Source organism: Protopterus annectens, chromosome 5.part1 (assembly GCF_019279795.1).
Source record: "Protopterus annectens isolate FY-2018-M chromosome 5.part1, PAN1.0, whole genome shotgun sequence".
NCBI classification, from domain to species: domain Eukaryota; kingdom Metazoa; phylum Chordata; order Ceratodontiformes; family Protopteridae; genus Protopterus; species Protopterus annectens.
The window spans coordinates 249,932,563-249,954,983 of NC_056736.1; the positions used below are offsets into that span (position 1 = coordinate 249,932,563).

General features: G+C 41.5%; 1 protein-coding gene across 1 annotated transcript in view; it reads left to right on the forward strand.

Moving 5' to 3' along the window:
- Positions 1 to 22,421, forward strand: part of LOC122803352 (F-box/WD repeat-containing protein 7-like) — a 1,891,371-nt gene that overhangs the window by 134,575 nt on the left and 1,734,375 nt on the right. Inside the window, exon 2 of the mRNA XM_044072926.1 lies at positions 19,429 to 19,668. Within this exon, the coding sequence (XP_043928861.1) occupies positions 19,429 to 19,668 (240 nt within the window). The remainder of the gene's footprint in view (positions 1 to 19,428; positions 19,669 to 22,421) is intronic.

Below are 22,421 nucleotides of genomic sequence, written 5' to 3' on the forward strand. Positions count from 1 at the left end.
GGTTAAACAAGATGATGCCCTGGAGTTCATCTACGTCCAAGTCTCCATAGACAAGATTCCTAACTATGTCCTGGCCAGCTACATGTCACCCTCTATGACCCATACAGCTCACAACTCTTACTTAGACCTACTAGAGGCACTCACCATCTAACCAATTGCCCTATTCATGGGAGACTTTAAGTACTCTTTTAAAGACTGAGAAAGGTGTGCTGGCCCTAATTCACAGGTAGTAAAACATTTCCTGGACTTTATTAACACATACTGGACTTAATACTCACCAACATGGGATAGCATTGCACCCTCCCCTGTGTCATGTTCCTATTGGTGAGGTCAGACCTCAAAGCTATTTCCTTTGAAATAAAAATCAACCTGGACATCCCAACTAAACCCGCAACAGCTAGTAACTCATCTAAAGAAAACTGCATTATATTAAGTGATAGTTTTTCAAAATCCGCAGTTCCCCAAAACCAGAGTACACAGCCATCTATGCAGAATTACTCACAGAAACCCTGTACAGACATGTAAATGTCTGCATTGAGGCTGCCGTACCTACCAGAAGTAAGTCCAAATCTAACCTCAGAAACAAACCCACTGGTAGAATCCATACTTTAACAGGGTATATAACAAAAGAGAACACCAAAATCAGAAGGAGCAACTCTCATAGAGACAAGATGTCCTTCTGTTCACATGTTGCAGTATTAAGTACTCTTGGGTATCCTCCTCTTGCTACCGGAACCTCCGGCCAGTCTTCAAAAGTTTGTAGTCACTGCAAGATCCGTGGGACGTCTGATGTTGCTAAGCAAACGTGGGCCGTAAAAGTGATGTCTGCATGCACCAGACCTCAGAACTTCTCTGTCACCAGTTAATCGTCAGCTCTTCCTGCCGTACTGGCAGTCGGATCTTAATTCTTTCAGATAAGTAGCCCATTGGAGAACCTTTGTTTTCTAGTCATTGCATGCTAGTGTTTTGTTCATGTCATCCAGAAAGGGTAAATGTAAGTGCGGCTGCCAGATTCCCCACAATGACACCCATGAACTCTACCTGTTTTGCCTAGGACAGTCCCACGACCACAAGGCTTGCTCCATTTGCCAGGCCTTCATCCCGTAAACCCTGCGTAGCAGACTCCATGCACAGATATATTTAGAGAACCAGAGGCTTAAGCAGCTAGCGTTCGGTATGGAGGGGATGTCCGACCTGCAAGCTGAGCCACCCAAGAAAAAGGCAAAGACCACAAGGCCTGAGACAGTAGCTGTACCTCTGCCTTCAGAGGATCATCATGTGCCCGACATTGACCTGGAGGAATGATTGGTTCTCACAGATTTGGGTATAGTGGGCACCAGTCTGGAAGCCGCAGAACCCCATGCGGAAGGCACTTCCATGGAGGTCTGAGGTCTTATAGACGTTGGCTTCTGACGCTGAGGGGGAAGCCAGGCTTGTGTCAGCCAGCTGGGCGGATCTCTCCCATACCATGCTGCAATCAGTCCATAGGCCCTCTTTGACTCAGTCACCTGCTAGGCCTGCCTTAAAGAGAATGCTAAAGAAGAAACCTATTTCTTCCCCAGCAAAAAGCCAACCAGATTGGCAGGCTTTCTCGCAAAGTCTCTTCAGTGCTTTCATGGCCCTGAGGCCTGCTACCTCCGCAGTGTCTCCAGTCCATCCCCCTGCTTTAAGCCCCAAGCCCCAACCCTTGGACTCTCAATCCTTGGTGGAGGAGGAATCTTCTGAATCCTCTTCAGAGGAATCTCTCTCTTATGTGTCTAACCCCCCCCCCCCTTGGTTATTACCTCTCTAGAGGAAGAGTCTGCAGAGGCAGATTCCCCAGCAGAAGACCTCACCTTCGGTGAGACCATTGCCAAGATGAGGGAGCACTTCAAATGGGATTCATCTGAAATGATTGAGGTACAGAAAAGGTACTGTGATCTTCTCCAGATGGATTCCCTGGCTCCTTCAGCTATTCCCCTCAGTGCTGCCTGCATTTCCTGATGCCTTCAATGCAGCCTCCTTGAACCCAGATTCTCAGCCACCTGCATCTAGAAGACCTGATAAGTTCTATAAAGTTCCAGAAACTGCTAAATTTTTAGTGAAGTGCCCTGCAGTGGACCCAGGCACAGTCTCATTTTCTACTGACAAGGCTTACAAGCTCTTGCCTTTTTCCTCCCTCCTGCCAACTGACAAAGACAGTAAGGCTATGGAGCGTTTGGGCAAAAAGGTTTTTACATCTTCCACACTGGCATTTAGGGCTATCAATTGTCAGACACGTATGTCCAAGTATGCCTTGGCTCTTTTGGAAAAAAATTACCAAACATTACCTGATATCACTGACTCTCCAGCTAAAGTTCAACTGACCAGCCTTATTTCTTTGATTTCTCAGGTCACTAGATATTCCATCAGGTGCAGCTATGATGCAGCTGAGGCCTCAGCTAGGTCTGCTGCATCAGGTGCTGTCATTAGAAGATATTCATGGCTAAGGCTTCAGCCACTACCTGATGACATCAGGGCTAAGTTCCTTGATGCTCCTCTAGATAACTCTGCCTTGTTTGACTCCAAGGCAGCAGAGTTATTTAAAACCTTGCAACAAAAGGAGAAAGAACTTCAGGACCTTAAGCACCTGTTTGTCTTCCCTATTCCTAAGTTCCAAAGAAACTACCCATCCAGGACTTAATTCATTAGGAAGTTCTCTGCTCCCACCCCGCCCCACCACCCAGACTTAGAAAAGCTGCCAGGAAACAATCCACTCCTGTCAGACCTACCCAGACCTCGTCTCAAAAGCCTCACTTTCAGGATAGGCAGGTAGTTTGTGACTACCTGGTATTCTTAAACCCCTCCTCACTCTTGCCGTACTGTCAGTAAGGCTCTCTCACTGTCTCCCAGTGTGTAGACACATTACTACACACAAATGGGTTCCTTCCTTAATGGAAAATGGGTACTTCATGACCTGGATCACTACTCTTTCAGGGAAAGGTAGTATTCCTCAGCCCCTAAAAGAGCAGCTTCCCCTTTTTCCATTAGTTCTGAAGATCCTCGAGGCCCAGGGCACCATCCAGCCTGTCCCACTGACAGAAAGAGGAAAGGGTTTCTATTCCAGGCTTTTTTTAGTCCCAATGAAAGGTGGAACCTGGAGACCAATCCCGGGCCTTTCCCACCTAAACCTCTTCCTGCAAGTGCCCACATTTGGGGTGCTCACTTTGCAGACTATCTTCCCTTGATCTTGCCTCAGGGATTCATGGCCACCCTGGGCATCAAGGATGCCTACCTTCACATACCCATGAGGCCCTGGTTCAGGAGATGCCTTCACGTATGTGTGTCCTCGTCTCTTTGTCAATTCTTGGCCTTGCTCTTTGGTCTCTCTACAGCACCAAGAGTTTTTACCAAATGCCTAGCACTAGTGATTGCCTTCTACAGGATCCAAGGTCCCCTACTTAGACGACCTGCTCATCCAGGCGGATTGCAGAAAAACCCTCCATCTTCACCTGCAGATAACCCTGACCCTCTACAGGCATTGGGGTTTCAGATAAACTTCCCCATCCATCCTGACTCTCACTCAAGATCTTGTGTTCTTATGGTGCAGGATTTGGACATATGTCATGAAGGCATTCCAACCCCTCCTGAAGGTACAGGATCTAACACAGTACCTGCTTCTGATACTTCACGCCAAAGAAATGACTGCCAGGCAGTACCTAAAACTCCTAGGCCACATGGCTGCCATCATTCCAGTACTGCCATTGGCAAGGCTTCATATGAGGAAGCTCCAGTAGTACCTAAGGTCCATCTGGACTCGGCATTCTCACCCGCTGGAACATAAAATCCCCTTGTTACCCTGCCTGAAGATGGAGATTCTATGGTGGGTGAGTCAGGTGAACCACAACCCGGGCCTACCCCTTCAACCCCCTCTGCCAATGCAGGAGATGTACACAGACACCTCAGACCAGGGGTGGAGAGCAACCTTGGGACCCCTAAAGGTCCAGGGCCCCTGGCCAGATGCCAACAAATAGGAGCACATCAATGTACGAGAGATGAGACCAATCCTTCTTGCCGTGAAGGCCTTTCAGCCCAGACTCATACAGGGCCCACTAAAACTGTTCATGGACAATACTATAGTTCTGTGGTATGTCAACAAACAGGGGGGATCAAAATATTTACTTGCTATGAAGACTAGCTGTCCTGGTGTGGGAGCTGGCCACGCAACAGGGGGTAACACTTCAGGCAGTGTACATCCCTTACAGAACCCACAGGCAGACGCATTAAGCAGGTCCATGTCACAGTCCCATGAATGGATGCTTCACAGGATGTTTTCTTGGACCTAGTCCACAAGTGGGGTACATCTCAAGTGGACCTGTTTACCTCCCCCATGAGCAGGCAGCTTCCTTCATTCTGTACCAGACTGCCCAACCCTCTGGCAAGGGCAACGGACCCCTTTTCAATTTCATGGAAGGAGATGTTTCTCTAAGCATTCCCCCCCTTCCCCCTCATTCAGAAGGTCCTGCTGAAGATTCAGCAGGACAAACCAACAGTCTTGCTGGTGACCCCCTTTTGGCCAAGACAGTACTGGTTCCCCCTCATTCTGCATTTAGCCAAAGGCAATCATCACAAGTTACCCCACAGAGTGGACCTAATCACACAGGACAAGGGATGTCTAATCCACCCACACTAGCAATCCCTTCAACTCACCCTGTGGGTGATAGAATTCTGATCCCTTACAGACACCTATGCAATGAGGACGTGGTTTCTGTCCTGCAGGAGGCCAGAAAACCTTATACTAGGAGATCTTATGTATCCAAGTAGAAACAATTCTCCATTTCATGTCTTCAGAGACAGTTGGACCCCTTCCAGAGCGAGGTTCTCTTAGTGCTGTCTTACCTGTGTGAACTTTTACAGGCAGGGCTAGCCTGTCTGCCATTTCAGCCTGTCTGCCTCTGGAACCCCCTTTGGCTTCCAGGTTGCCAGCAAAGCTATTCCTAAAAGGAGTGCTACACTTCAGGCCACCCAGGGACCCCCCCCCCCAGGCCCGAACTTTGTGTTAGAAAAACTCACAGTGCCTCCCTTTAAACCAGCTTCCAATCCCCGCTTAAATACTGCACATGGAAAACAGTCTTTCTTATGGCACTAACTTCAGCTGGGAGGGTATCTGAGTTGCAAGCTCTCATGGCCATTCCCCTCTTTCTTACTTTCCACAAAGACAGGGTAACCCTTAGGACCATAGGACCAATCCCTCCTTCATGCCCAAGGTGGTCAAAGAACTCTCCCTAAATCAAGCAATCCACCTTCCCACCTTCTTTGCCCACCCACAAAATTACAGTGAGAGAGTCTTACACTCCCTTGATGTGCACAGGCTCTACCTGTATAAAACCAAGTCCCTAAGGAAATCTGACTAGTTGTTTCCCTCCTTCCACCCCAAGGCCCTGGGGAAAGCAGTTACAAAGCAAACTATTTCTTATTTCTTATTTCTTCCTAGATTTCCAGGGCCATTACCTTTTTGCTATGCACATCATGGGAAATCATTGGGACAAAAAGGTCAAGGCACACTCTACTAGGGCCATGGCCTCCTGGGGAGATTTCTTCAAAGGCTTGGACACCTCCTCCATTCTAGAGGCAGCCACTTGGACTTCTGTCCATACATTCACCAAGCATTACAAACTCAACCAAATCTCTAGATCCAGGGCTATCCTCCATGGATTCTTAGAGAATTCCTCAAGACCACCACCCTGTTCTTCACAGTGAGCTTTGGCACTCGCCCAAGAGTAATGAATACTGCAACATGTGAATAGGACATAGAGTAGTTGTGTAAAATCTTACCATAACCATAGATGTCCTTCTCTTCCATGTTGCAGTATTCCTTCTCACCCTCCTACCCCACATTTTGCTATAACTTCCCTGACTGGATGACATAGGACTGGCATAGCTTGTCTTGGGACTGGGGGTCTGACTGGGGCGCTCAGTTCTGAGGTTTGGTGTGTGCAGACGTCACTTTTATGGCCCACACTCCCTTACCCACGTCGGACATCTCACGCACCTTGCAGTGACTACAAACCTTTGAAGACTGGCCAGACGTTTAGGTAGCAAGAGGAGGATACCCAAGAGTATTGAATACTGCAACATGGAAGAGAAGGACATCTGTGGTTATGGTAAGATTTTATTTAACTATTCTATCTCTCTGATTCAACTAAACAAGAAACTAAGAGGTCTAATAAAGTCTAACAAAGCCAATTACGAGGTCAGCATAGCCTCCCAGGCTATTAAATACAACTTTTTCTTTAGCCGTGGCAGGAACCTTAACATTAATTATTAGCAGTGTGCAGAATTTGTCATAAATGGCACAATTTTCACTAACCAGGGTGACATAGTGAATCTACTGGGTGTTAAATTTAGCTCTGACTTCACCCAATGTTAGCCCCAGTAAAATCCCTTCTAGCATGCCCCCCCCCCCCCACCCAACTATCAACATGGAGCAGGTCCTGGCAGTATTCGCCAAGGCCAAAAACACTGCTTCAGGTGGGCCCCAACCATATTCCCGGTTGTTCCCTAAATAGCCTAAACATGACCTAGCAGGGCTGCATGAGGCACCATTCATCTGCAGCCTCAAAACAGGTTACATGTTAGGTGAATGGAGGGCCACAATGGTCAGCCTCCTTCTGCGACTGAGGTGATGGTGCAGGCCTCTGTCAATACCTGTACAGAGTCCGACATGCTGCTCAGCTTCTGCACAGGCCTTGGCTTTCAGTTTGTCGGTCGGGTCCAGAATTGCTCAGCAGACCTCGGCTTCTTACGAGCGATCTTGTACTAGCAACGTTCCTTTGAGGCATCAGCTGGCATCGGTTCTGACTTACAAAGAGACTGGCGTCAGTATTGCAGACATACCTAGGCCCAAGTGCAGAGCTACTTCTAAGAAGGGTTCTACCTCAGGGCCTATGCCTAGGCCTATTGGCTCTCACACCCTAGGTTATCAGCAATACATGGTCAGGTTAGCTGAGGACCTTATCCCCTTAGTTAGAGCTAAGCAAACCCCTTTGGAGTCTCCCCCAGGGAAAAGGAAGAGGGTTCCTACTCCTGAAGTTTTCTCTTAAACTCCTGATTCAGATGAGGATTCTGACCTGGAAAAGTCTATGAGGAGAGACCCTTCCTTACTGTTAGAGTGTATTTAACAGTGAATAAAAGATTGAAAGTAATTCTGTTACAAATATGCAAAATAAATAAGGTATAAAATAAAGCTTGCTTAAATGTAGAAATAGAGTTTAGCAATATGTGATTAGCATCCATACTAAATGATCGTGGCTTGAAAAATAAGGAATTTGCTTAATGGACATGTCTCCTACAGAATCACCAAAATGTATGCATTTCACACTGTCAGCAAAAAAGCTGACCTCTTACAGACTTAAAAACAGAATGTATGTATTTCACATTGTCAGTAAGAGCAAAAATGTGAAAAACAGGATGTATGCAGCTTCTTTAAAGAATGGACAACAGGGCATGTTTCTGTCATATGACACTGTTAACCAAAGAAGTTTGAATGATCAAGTCAGAATTTGTATGTGTTTTTTCACAAGGTGTTTCCTTAAAAGACAATATCAGCATTACAGGATGAAAACATGTTTTTCTCCAAACACCAGCAAACATATGTTCTCATACAAAGTCCATAGAGTACCATGGAGAAAAACAGGATGTAAAACTACTACAGAGAGACTATAGCAGATAACATTGTTAGATATATTTGTTTGTATTGTATCTCTCATATCATCTAGGCTGTTTGAGAATTAAAGTAGTCTAGTGTAACTAAAGCTGCAAAAGTAGTACATGTGGTTTGTTTGTAAAAAGTCATTTATTGGTTACTGCTCAGAGTTTGGTGCTGCATCAGTGTACACTCTGCAAGTTTCTGTGGGCAACAGACTGTGATAACTAGACTTTGATTTCAGCAAAATCCAACCAGTAAGACCTTAGTATCTTAAGAAGACTTCGGATCCATCACAGTAAACAGCACCTTGAAAATTAATTCTTCAATGGCGAGCCTACCTGCATTCGAACACAGGGGGGAGTGGTAAGCCCTGCTGAAGGTCACTTCAGTTAAGTTGCAGTAACTAACATTTGTACATATGTGTAAATCCTAAACAGCAGTACTCCAGTTTATGCAGCTTGTAGTAGTAAAGTTTCTCAGACGTCTGAATCCTGCAGTCTGGGAAAGTCACAGTGCCATTAATTTTTCAAGAAGAGGTGGGCATCTACTTTTCACAGCTGTCTGCTGCCTGTTGTGTTTCACCAGCTTCTCGAGTGACTCTGAAAAATGTCCAGCAATGTGCAACAACAGCCTAATCACCTGTTTTCTTGCTAACTAGTAAGATTTTTTTCTATGTCACATTTTTAGTATGGATGCTATTAGACAGAATTCAAGCAGGTGTAAGCCAAGCTTTAGTAAATTGCAATGTTGGTATACACAGCACATTAGTAAATGTAAAACCTTATCAGGGCAAGTTGATAGTAAGGCATTATGCAAATGTTTTGCAATATTTGACCAGTATCTCAAAGAAAACCATGTGGGGTATGACAAATGTTTATTGTGTAAATCATAAGAAGCTTTCTGTGTACAATGTCATAAAAAAGTATTACATTATATTATTCATAGGTTACACTGTACAGACAAAAAATGTAATGGTAAAGAACCAGGAAAAGTTCATATGCTTACATTATATTCAGATGTTGAACAGTTATGTCCTGTCACCACATATAAAAGGTTTATATTAAAGTTACAACAGTCAAATCACTTACTGACAGAACCTCCAGTATATCTTGTTACAAAAGAATGTAATAAACTTCTAAAAGACAGACACAATGAGTTTAGGAAGTTTAGACAAGTTATACAAACATTTTTTTTCAAAACTGCATAGGAGTTTTAGATTCAGCAGAACAGGTTACTGAAAAATGACAGAAAGACCATGCAACATTACATAAAACTCTTGAACAGCAGTTACAAGATAAAGAAAATAAATTATCTGAACTGGCAGAGACCGACTTCCTGCATATAACAGCTGAGCTTAAAAAAAAATGGCAAAAGAGGAGGAAACTACAGCTGATCTATATAAAAGAAGTATATTTTATAATATATTTGTGTTTTGAAAATGGTTAAGCATACATGCGACAGTCTGATGTATTCATTCTCAAATGCTTTAAAACTTTCATTCAATTAAAGCAAGACAGTTATCAGTACTACAGTAAAGTAGAACATATGACTGCCATTCTTAGCATAGTCAAAAAGTAAAACAGTTTTAGTGCATAAAAGTAAATAAAAATAGTTAATAGTAAAAATCTAAAGTCACAAGACTGACATACATGTATTTTCTTTTCATCTAAAGTATATCTGTTAAAAATGCACAAAAATAAAAGATGGACAACAGCTAATATAAATAATGTAAATATAAACATGTGTTGGTTAAGCTAATATCCATTTTTTTTTTTTTACAATTTTTTATATAGTATGTATATGTATATATATGTATAGTGACACCACACCAAATAGTTAAACGTTCTGATAGACAATTTTAAAAAGAAATAAAATCACAGATGGTATTAGTCAAGCAGTCTTTGTAAAATGAATGGCAGAGCAGTTAAGTAAATAAAAAATACAAATCCAAGTTAAAAAATATGTAAGCTAATTGTAAAGTAATGTCTAGTTATGTAGTATAAATGCATAGTTATGCAAATCACAAATACTTATTATAATTCTACGAGTTTTATAACTGCATTTTACTATTAAATTGCAAGTGTACTCACAGATGATTAAAGGAAAAATGCTAAAAGCATAACTATAGTTTGCAAAGTCTGAAATGTGAGCTTCGACCTTGTCAGACTGGATAAATAGTTACAGGAAATGTTGGAAAGATAAGGTAAAAAACAAGACTGATTGCCAGACAAATGGCTTGAGTTTTTCTAAAACATTATTGTTATTAAAACATAATTGTTAATTGCTCACATGCAACACTATTTGGTAATTATGGTATGACCCTGACCTTGAGTAGCATCTTACCCTCACCAAGAATGATGCCACAATATGAAGACAAGATGATCAATTTCAACAATTGGCTTAAGTACTGGTGTCATTCAAAGGGGATCCAATGCCTGTCAGCTTGGGATGATATGCTCGACAAGCCACGATGCTTCGCTAGGGACGGCTTGCACCTGTCACCCCTGGGCTTTCGGTTATTGGCAAAGGCTCTTGCTACCCCCATAGTGCCTTTTTTAGGCAAGGCTCAAAAGACAAACCCACCTCCATAGGTATCACAAGGGATAAGAAACTAAGAGTAATGCTACTCAACGCCAGAAGTCTAAACCTCAAGATGCACGCACTCGAAACTCTCCTTAGCATGGAGAACATTGATATCTGTACAGTAACAGAAACCTGGTTCAGGGCTCCCGAGAGCACCCCAGCACTACCAGGTTATACCTCATACCATGCTTTTCGGCCCCAAAACTTGGACCGAACCACAAAGGAGGGGAGTATCGATATTAATCAAAGATACCCACACCTCCAGGTTGGTGGCAAAGCACGAAGCATCAGAGACTATCCATGTGCAACTAACAGTGGGTAAAACTGCCTTCCAGTTTATAGCCTGCTACAGACCACCCTCCCAAACCGAGGAACCCCACTCGGCCTTTCTGAGAACACTGGAAAATATGAAGGTCTCTCCAAACACCATTATATTGGGCGACTTCAACTACCCAAACATAGACTGGGAGTATTACTCTAGCTCCAACACCCTAGCCCAAAGGTTCCTAGAATTTATAAACTCAAATGCTATGGAACCACTTGTTACCACTCCCACAAGAGGGGAAAACATACTGGACCTGATCACCAACATGGGGACTCTATGCTCCAGACCAAAAGTGTATCCCTCACTGGTAAGATCAGACCATAAACTAATCTCACTGGATATTCACATCCCGACCCCACCCCCTGCCCAGAAAACCACAGTGAAAAACTTCTCTAAAGCAAATTTCACACTCCTCAAAACAGAGGTGGAATCCTTCAAAGCCCGGGCCTGTGGAAAATACGGCCCAGACCGCAGAATCCTTTATAAACGCATTCTATGAACACCTTCAGGAATGCATGGATCATGCGATCCCAAATAAAACCAAGACCCAATCCTCCAAAGGCAGACGTCCTGTCTGGTGGACCCCAGCCATAAACAAACTATACAATGGAAGGAGGAAGCTACTAAATGATAGAGCAAAATCCCAAAAAGGGAAGGCATCACTGATCAGAAAACCTACGGGCACTCATAAAATTGTCTAAGGCCAGCTTCGAGAGAAAAATTGCACAGGACACTAAGGATAATCACAAGGCTTTCTTTAGTTATGTTAGGAACCTGGGTGGTAATTCCCAGATATGCTCAGAATTAGTCCAAAATGACAAAAAATACACTGAACCCACAGACATTGCCAACATCCTAGCTGACAGGTTCAGCGCAAACTTCTCCCCACCAAAAGGGCAAATATCTATCCCAGCAGAGTGCTGCCCCCCCTGACATCTCAGATGCTCAGGTAAGAGCCGCCCTCTCCAAAGCAAAAAACACAGCATCAATGGGACCAGATGGTGTCCCGGGCTGCGTCCTACATGAACTCCAAGAAGAGCTAAACCCAAGCATAAAACTACTGTTCAATCTCAGCCTTACTACAGGATATGTGCCCAAAGAGTGGTGTACGGCAACAGTGGTCCCTCTCCATAAAGGTGGTGCCTCAACGGATCCTGGAAACTATCACCCCATAAGCCTGACTAGCTTGGTCTGCAAAGCTATGGAAAGGATCATCATGGACCTCATAAATAAAGATATTGGGGACCTACAGACACTGGATCCTACCCAGTTCGGCTTTGTTAAGGGCAGATCCTGCCTTTTAAACCTGGTTGATTTCTTTGAAACAGTCACCAAGGCCATTGACGAGGGGAAGGTGGTCCACACAGCCTACCTGGACCTCGCAAAAGCCTTCGATACAATACCCTACTCGGGCATTATAGATAAGCTCACCAGCTTAAATATAAACCCCTATGTCACTAGATGGATTGCAAACTGGCTCAAGGACAGAACCCACATGGTTAGAATTGCTGGAGCCATGTCAGACTCCAAACCAGTTACAAGTGGTGTCCCACAAGGCTCAGTCCTGGGACCTCTCTTGTTCGGTATATATTTCTCGGAGGTACAGGCCAACACGGAAGGACTGTGGCTGACCAAGTTCGCAGATGACTGCAAACTGGGCACCATAATCGACTCTCCAGCCGACACAAGCATCCTCCAAAAGGGCCTCATAGAAACAGACAACTGGTGCCAGAGCCATGGCCTCAAGCTAAATGCCAAAAAGTGTATAGTCATCCCCTTTGGCAAAAACAAAGTGCCCACAAATTACCACATAGGTGGTAATCCATTAAGTACAGAAGTAGTAATTAGGGACCTGGGGACCCAAGTTGATAGCAATCTCTCATTTGACAACCATGTGGCCAAAGTGGTTAGAAAAACATTTTATATAGCCCACCTAATCATGAAGGGATTCACATCTAGATCAGGGGAGGTCATCGTGCCTCTTTACTCATCCCTCATCAGGCCCATAAATGAGTACAATGCCCCTTTTGGGATGTACCTTACCAGACACCTGCAGCAACTGAAAAGACCCCAAAAGTACCTCGCCAAGAGGATCAAAGGGCTCAAACAGATGCCATATGCTGCCCGGTTAAAGAAACTCCAGCTCTACTCAGTGGCATACCGCCTGTTCAGAGGCGATCTGTGCCTGACATATAAAGCCATGTCCAACCTGGAATTAATGGACATGCTGCACCTCAGAAAGTCCAAATCCCATCGAGCTACGCGCTCGAGAGACTTGAACCTCAGCACTGAAATAAATAGGACATGCTGGAGGGACAGATTCATAACCCAGAGGCTGCCTTCACTCTGGAATAAAATCCCAGTCCAGGTTAGGCAGAGTCCCTCATTGACTCTCTTCAAGAGGAATCTTGATGAGTGGATGGGAGATTGTAGGTTTACCCCGGGTATCACTTCTGTGTCACTGTTAGACAGAGGCACAGTATACTAACCTCGAAAAAGGGCATAGCAAAATAAATTTAAAATGGGTGGCGAAAGCCAAACACATTCTGGCTAGACTTATAAATGCCCTAGGGCAGATAGCCTAGTATGAACCTATGAACCTATAATAAAACATCACAATTGTGCATATATGTCACTGATAATCTGTTTGCAGGTAAATGTTAAAAGTAAAAAACCTCATTTATGTCAAGTACAGCCAGCTGATGGGTTATAGTATACATACAGTTCAAATAAAGTATACATGAGGGTACAAATAACAACTAGTAGTAGTAGACCGCAAAGGCAGCAGAAAAAAATATATTCTGTCATTGAAAGCCAAAAAAGTATCAAATCAAACAAGGGTCCATAGTTTGTTAGTAACCTAATAAAATAAATGTATAACCAAAGTGTTGGGCTGGTATACATTCTATTCATACAGCATAAAGCAAATAAACAGTACTGCAATACTACAGGGGGAGGGGGTACTTTCTCAGTTTTACACTGACTGTGTGAGCAGTATTGCAAAAGGTTCTAAAATAAAACTACAGGAAGAAATAATATCTCATTCCTTCTTGATAATACTTTTTTAGGGGGGAGGGGAACACCGGTATTAGTGCATTATATACTGATACACAGATTAAACCTGACAGGATAAGATATTTTACAAGTTGCTAATACCTATCATGCTAGTTATTATTGTATTGTTTAGTATTAAATTGTATTTATAACCTGTTAAACTGTAAAGCTATACAAGAGATGGCTTAAAATTGCTTTATTAAAGCTATACAAGAGAGAGTAAATATATGTAAAAAATGAGCAATACTGGTCATTATTTTTAATATGTTTTTGGCAAGACAGTATTGGTATGCAAAAAAGCATGAATGTTTCTTATTGTTGGGTATGTAGTTGCCTCTGGTAGCAATTCTACTAGATACTTCTAAAGAGACATAAAAATTTTCCAAGATTTGCTTGATGTTAATGCTACTAAATTTGTAGATTGGACTAAGTGTACTTTACAGTCTTTGTATGAACAAATACAGAAGAATTAAATACAAATGAAATTAATGTCTAGCAATGAATATATGTGGAAAACCATGTTTAAAAAATCAGTCCAGAGTACCTACTAGATTAAAATGCATGAGTAGCAAACAGTCTGTGTAAATGTATACTGTATAGGACACATTGTAAAGCAACAAGTTCAAAAGTAATTTGTCAGGTTGTAATTTTATTACTAATTGTAATTTTATCACTGTTTTTGGACCACTATTTTATCTGTACTAGTATTGGTTACCCCAGTTAGAGGAAAGATTATATTAAAATGTTGTACTCATACAGCTAATGGAAATATACTGAAATAATTACATTCAAATATTTATTATCTAAGCCCAGTTCAGTTCTTTACCAAGGTGTTAATGGGCAGTTCAGAAATATGACCACAATGTTATGGTTAAAATGACATTGAAATTGTATATCTATAGCACTAAATAACGTTTGCAGTAGCACCCAGTTCTTGGTCTCTTATATATATTAGTCTATCTCTAATCTTTTAGTATAAAATGATTAATAATTCAACAGTTGCAAAGAGTTAATGAAAGAGTTCTTAAGTCATAAATGAAATTCTGTGATTGCAAAAGAATAAATTAATCAAGTTAAAAAATAAAACTAAAGCTGACACAGCTCATAACTGATGGAATATTTTCACAGAATTGTCTGCAAAAGAAAAAGTTGTTAAATACATTCAGTTTTGGTAGTAATACTTGATATCATTGTATTAACTATGTAAAATTGCATTTTGACTTGTTATATCAAAAGAAGACTAAAGGTTTTGTTTCTTAATGGGTTTTCTGTGTAATCTGATCAAAAATACATATCAGTATAAAGTGTTTTGAGTATGTTTTAAAATAGAAAGAGGGAATTATTAGAGTGTATTTAACAGTGAATAAAATATTGAAAGTAATTATGTTACAAATATGCAAAATAAGGTGTAAAATAAAGCTTGCTTAAATGTAGAAATAGAGTTTAGCAATATGTGATTAACATCCATACTAAATGACTGTGGCTTGAAAAATAAGGAATTTGCTTATTGGACATGTCTCCTACAGAATCACCAAAACTGTATGCATTTCACACTGTCAGCAAAAAAGCTGACCACTTACAGACTTAAAAACAGGATGTATACATTTCACATTGTCAGTAAGAGCACAAATGTGAAAAACAGGATGTATGCAGCTTCTTTAAAGAATGGACAACAGGGCATGTTTCTGTCATATGACACTGTTAACCAAGGAAGTCTGAATGATCAAGTCAGCATTTGTATGTGTTTTTCCACAAGGTGTTTTTCCTTAAAAGACAATATCAGTATTACAGGATGAAAACATGTTTTTTCTGCAAACACCAGCAAACAGATGTTGTCATACAAAGTCCAAAATAGAGTACCATGGAGAAAAACAGGCTGTAAAACTACTACAAAGAGACTATAGCAGATAACATTGTTAGAGATATTTGTTTGTATTGTATCTCTCATATCATCCATGCAAGTAAAGTAGTACAATGTAACTAAAGCTGCAACAGTAGGACGTGTGGTTTGTTGATAAAAAGTCATTTACTGGTTACTGCTCAGAGTTTGGTGCTGCATCAGTGTACAGTCTGCAGGTTTCTGTGGGCAACAGACTGTGATAACTAGACTTTGATTTCAGCAGAATTCAGCCAGTAAGACCTTAGGGTCTAAGACTTCGGATCCATCACAGTAAGCAGCAGCATATTAATTAATTTTTCACTTACTTCTTTGAAGATTCAGATTCTGAGGAGAATCTGCCTTCAGCTTCACCTCCTGAAGACATCACTTTTGGGGAAATGCTCCATGCTTTGAGGGAACATTTCCAGTGGGAGACACTGGAATACCCACAATCTAAAAAGATGGTTAGGGAGTTCCTTTAGCTCCCGGAACACCAACCTTTGGCTAGTCCTTCTGTATTGGATGTGGTAGAGGATGTTTTTATGAACTCTTCCTTGAATCCAGATTCTGTACCTCCAGCTCCTCAAGACAGGTATTACAGGGTGCTGGACTCGCATAAATACCTCTTCAAAAACCCCTGTGCTAACCCAGGGGTTGTCACTCCAGGTCCCAAGGGAGCAAGAGCCAGTTGTTTAAATAACCCTTTAACTGCTGACAAAGAAACTAGGGCCATTGATAGGTTTGGTAAAAAAACTCTATACTTCTGCTACCCTAGCCACGGGGGCCCTTAACTGCCATTTTCATTTTATAAAATTCCAGCAGAGTATTTTAGGTAAAATGAAGCAAAATATATCTTCCCAGGAGGACAAGAACATTTCGAAGGAATTGTTGGACCTTTGCCCTTCCAGTTCCCAGGTGGCTAGACACTCATTGCACTGTGGCTACGATGTTATGGATGCCTCTAGCCAAGCTGTTGTATCTGCTTCTGTCATTAGAAGGCATGCTTTGCTTAGGGAACAGACCCTACCAGTCCATGTGAAATCCAAACTTCTAGATGCACCCCTGGATAAGGACTTCCTTTTTGGGCCAAAGGCTGAAGCTGTGCTAAAAAAGTTGGAAGATAAAAGCAAAAATCTATGCAAACTGTCAATAACTTCCTCCAACTTCAGCCTCCTAGGTTTAGTAGGAATATTTCTACCAAACACTGGTCCTTTCCCTCTCAATTAAAAGCGGCCAGAGGAAACCCCGAAGGGTGTGGGTTGCAGTGCATGTCTCCTGCTTCCACAGTTTTCCTTCTGTATATACTAAAGAAAAGCTCGGACTCACTTCTGCACTTTTCATAGAGGGCAGGAACCTTTTTGAAGAGTGAGAGCTTTTTGTGTTGGAAATTTTAGAAATGCTACATAATGTTTTGTTTGTGCTATTATTTGATGGGGTATTGATATAGTATAGCAAATATTCTGCACTGTGATTATTGTGTATATACATGTAAAGTTGTTTTAGCTTTTGGTAGTTTGTCATTTGTTTAGTATAATTAATTTGTCTTGCAGGTTGAGGATGTTGCCTTTGGTTGTAACAAAGATCCTCACATTACCGTTGCTGTCCTCTCATTTACTGACAGCCGAATGACAGTTAGTGTATTGGAGCATAAGAAGTGTTGAGTATACAGAGATAATCTCTACAAATAATTTCTCTGAGGTGGCACAACCTAAGAGGCAGTAGAGACTGGGGGTTGAAGGGCAGATCCCCTCCTATTAGGAGTATGCAGGACACACTTTTTTATTGTGTTGCTCATATCATGAGATTTACTACCAGTCAGCAGCAACTGTATGTGGCTCAAGCTCATGTAGTAGTACTTCTGATGTTTTGTTCTTTTTGAATCCAATTGGGTGGAAGATTATGAGGTCATTATATGTATAGAAATTGGTAGAGAGTGGGGTGGTGGGTTATCTGAAGGAGGCAAAGAGGGCTAGCCAGAGTGCAGTGGTGGCAGCCAGCTTTTTCAGACGGCTTTGGTAGATTTTGGTGGTGATTGAATTTGGAGGGCAATTGGGCAAAGTATCTTAGTTACTTTCTCTCTACAAAAAAAAAATAAAATAAAATAAAAAAAGCTAAAAGAGCTGTCCATGTATTGTATTCATTGTATCTGGTAGTCATAAGACTATTTACACTGCTCTGGAATCACACTTGACAGACCTGAGTTCAAAACATTTTCCTGCACAGCAGTGCCAGCTTCAAACCCTCAGCAGTAACAGTTAAAAGCTACAAATCAGCAAAGGATCAGTAGTTGCCCTGACCTAAGTGTAACAAAGCAGACAAGTTTAGAGCCTTTACTTGCATGTAGTCTACCGGGTCCACATAAGAAGGTCACGCTTTACTACTTCTATAGAAACTTTCTGAACAAGGTATTGCTGACGTGATAATTACAAGATACAGCTTTTAACAGTATGATAAAGCAGAGCATGCACATGCATATCTATGTGCACAAGGCTACACTATTGTTAATATTTCTGTTGCCCATTTTTTTCTTGTTTACTTGCCACTGAAGAGGAGGGGGTGTACTGGAACTTTACTTAAAGATTTCCATAATACCTGATTCTTATTTTTGATACTCTATCACAGGATGCTAACCTGTATGAACAAGAGGGCACTCTTGTAATGTAGCGGTCTCTCTCTTTTTTTTTTTCACCTTCACGTTGTTGTAGAGGGGGAAATGGATATATGTGAATTTTACACAGAGCTGCCCTTAAAAACAGTTGCTTTTAGCTGATCTCGCTGTCTGTTTGCCAAGGCTATGCTGATAATGTACACATTGTCCTGTTTGGTTACTGCTTTACTTGCCTTTGGGAATAGGGGGATGTGTGGGGAAACTACTAAAAGCTGTCCTTCATAACAGATACTTGTGGCTGATACAGTGTGAACAAGACATTTTTGTGTTTGCCCAATGATTTTACCCTTTTTATTTTCTCCTTTACTTATCATTATGAGGCAAAGATGTCTGCATTCAGTACTGTAAAAAGGTGAAGTTCGTTTACTCCTTCTAGCCAAAATAACTGTTGGGAGTGTACCTCCAGAGCAGGAATCTTCGCTACAACATCAAGGGACCTCTAGAGGTCTTAGAGCTTATTTGAAATCATTTAGTCGTATTTCCTTCACTGCCGCAGTCTTTCTGTAAAATGTGTATTCCTTGTGGCTCAGAAATTGCCTAATCCTTTTTCACAACCTTAACTGAAAACTTGCCCATCACTCTAGATCTTTGACATGAGATGGTGACATCTCTGATAACAAGATCTGAACTTGAGACACATTAATCCATGTTACTCTTGCAGTTTGTTTTATTTATTGTTGTCTATGTTGTTTTTATTGCATTGGTTGTGTTTTTATTGTTATGAGTCTTGGGTTTCAGAAGAGTGCAGTATAAAAACAGTATTCATTCATTCATTCACAGAACTATCATAGCTACATAAAGACTAAATACATTGCTTCACATTTCTCATTGTTAATATTTAAATGGTTATATCTAGCAGAAGATATGAAGTCAAACTGAGAATAAGTCAACAAATAACTACCTCTCTAACTGGAGATATTTCACATTTCTTTAAGATAGTGGGGATAGAGGTAGATCAGGTACACTGAGGACTAGTTGCCTAAGCCAGTCTGTCTTTCCATTTGCAGCTTACAAATGTTAGTATCTACAGATCTGTGCAGAACCATAGTATTTGCTTTAGGATAAACATTTTCAGTGTTTCTTTAACATTTGTATTCTTTGTTTTCTGGTTGGGAAAAGTAGATATAGATGGAAAGCTGTTTTCTTTCAAGGCTTTTCTCTGGTTATATTTGTTCTTTCTTTTACTTGCCGTTTTTCAAGCTTTGGAAACTAATATATAAATTATTAATATAATTCATATTCTTCTGTTGCAGGAACTAAAGGGATTTACCTGTCTAGATGATCTTCTACATGTAAAAGGCATCACAAGGCGAATCCTAGAACTCAACAATGAGCGACTCACTTGCGGCGAGAAACAGTGCAATGGAGATATGGACAGGGGAAGCACATCTGTTACATCAGCTTCCAGAAGAGCTTCAGTGTCCCTGGGTGATGGTATGAATGCAAATGCTTCAACTAGACATGTCTTTGAGCGGCGAGGACATCCCTCACAGGTAAAATGATGGGCTAGTCATGCTGTATTTGTTGAGGGCTGCCAAAATTTTAAGAAAAAAATATGGGACAGTGTTTTAATTGTTGTTAAAGCAGAGAACAGCAGAATGCCTTCAGATCGTAATATGGAATAAAGTGGTATTTTGCAGTAAGTGGTAGTGCCTTGAACTGTGATACAGTCATGCATTCAGCAGTATGATGTGCTTATGTTCCTATAGCCATCTGAGGTAACTGTGTCCAGACACAATTTTGTGCTTAACTGAAGTGATTTCCGTATCATAGGAATTATAGGAAAAGTCAAGGCAGCTGAGTCCTGCAACCATTTTCTCTTTACCAGTACCCAACTTAGACCATACCCCCCCCCCCCTCAGGGAGGGCTAGGCCAGTCAAGACTGGGGTAAATTTGTGAGTACCCATCCAGATGTTCATGACCCATTTAAAAGAAGCAGATGGATCACACTATTTAATTTGTTGGAGGAGTCTATTCCAGAGGTGGGAAAGGTGCTGCGAGGGGAATCTCTCTTTCTCTCTCTTTCCCTTGTGTTTTGTTTATCTGCTAGTGAAGATTTAGATCACTGGTTTTGCTATGAGTGAGGCTGTTTGATTTGTTGAGATACAAGAGTTCCTGGATCAATGAGTCTTTAATGGCATGGAAGACAAGGCATATATCACCTCTCAGGTGTCTATAAGATACTGATTAAAGGGAAAGTACTTCTAGTCTCTCCTGGCAGGTTAGAGTTTTAAGGTCGGTGATCTTCTTTATTAGAAACCACTAGCGTCTTTGTAGTTCTTTGATGCGTCTTATGAGGTATGTCCGAAAAGGGGTTTTATACTCTGTAATTAGGCTAATCAGTGTGTGAGTGTAAGGGAGCAGCGATATCTTTAGGTCTGGATGATATTCCCTTAACAATTACCTGCACTAAATACTGGGGCTTCCTGTCTGCTATTGTTACATGATGATCAAAGGAGATGTATTTATCAACCCAAGTTCCTAGATTCCTAACAAGTGTCTCATTTTTGAAGTACGATATTGTCAATTTTGTATGCTGAGGTGAGGGGCTGCCCACCAAATGTGATAGTTTTGCACTTTTTTGCATTTTATTTGAACCCATATTAGTATACCAGATATTTACAAATGTAAGCTCATGCTGAATTATTTGTGCTTTAGAGGGGTTCTTGACAATGACTTCCAATTTGCAGTTAACTGCAGACTGTGTTAGCCAAAGCTCTTGGTTCATGGTCTGAAGGTCAGAAAAGTAGCAGTCCCGTCCATATATTTCTAGTTAATCACTGTATATTAATCAGATCAGACAATAGTAGTAGAAGTAGCGAACGTAAACTCGTCAAGTCAAAAAGTAATAATAGAAAATATATAATTCTACAGTATTACTAAGTATTCGAAAGTAATCCAAGCAAGGCAGGCAGTCTGTTTCCAGTCGAAAATCCTTTATTAAGTACACAGACAAGCGATCCAAGTAAAACAAAAATAGAGTAATAATTTCCTCACAAGCTTTCTAAATATATACATACTTTTTATCAGGCATGGAAGTGGTTTACTGTGCTGTAAAACAAAGTGTTAGTGGTACACATGTTAAATTCACATCCCTTCCCCCATCGGTGTGACATTCGAGCTGGTGCCCGTCTGGTTTCGGATCCTCGCACGAAACCAGACAGGGGCACAATACAGGACCACCAGGAGATTGCCCCTCCAACATCTCATTCCCCACAATCCCAATCCCCTCTGGCTATCAACACTCCGCAGAAGCCTTTGACACCACAGAAGGATCAGGACAGGAACATAAGCCACAGCGGCAACCAGAACCGACGGAGAGTTCTACAGGATGAATTACAGGACTACCAGGACAACCGGGACCACAGACAATCCAGCTGCCAGGAGCAGCAACACCATCACAGAAACCAGTTTCTTCAGGAAGACCAATATCAACAGCACAGACATCAACCATCACACCAATACCAAAGCCAGCACCAGTACCAGAACAAGAACGACGACCACCACCAGAGCCCCAGAGCTTGTCCCTCTTACCAGGTCCCCCCATACCACAAAAATACTTAGTAATACTGTAGAAATATATATTTTCTATTATTACTTTTTGACTTGACGAGTTTACGTTCGCTACTTCTACTACTATTGTCTGATCTGATTAATATACAGTGATTGACTAGAAATATATGGACTGAAAATCTTCCACACAGAGAAGTTTCTTACACTGTTTTGTTTTTAGACCCACTACACTTTAGTGGGTTATTTTGAGACTTCGGGGATACCACGGAGATTACTTGTTAAAAGTAGCATTCCCAGCACGTAAGACCTATGGGACACCATTTATCACCTTCTTACTTTCTGATGTGGCAACTGCTACCATCACTGCATGGGTTCTGTCTTTTATCCAGTTTCTTATCCATCTTAATACATAGCGATATATTTTTTTAAAGCGTTAAGCTTACTGACTTAGCTAGCGTGAAGGGATGGTGTCATTTGCCTTGTCCAGGTCAAGCTATACCATGAGGCAGCATGACTGCTGTCGACAACGTGTGTTACCCTCTCAAAGAAATTAACCGTATTCATTAAACAGGATCTACTCTTAGTAAAGTCAGATTGCAGAAGGTCTAATTTGGTGATATTCTTGATTTCATAGTTAATCAAGTCAGTTACTTGTTCCATGGCTTTGCCAGTGAGACTTGTGAGGCTGATGGGCTATAATTTCCAGGTTTGGTGGTAGAGCCACCCTTCTGA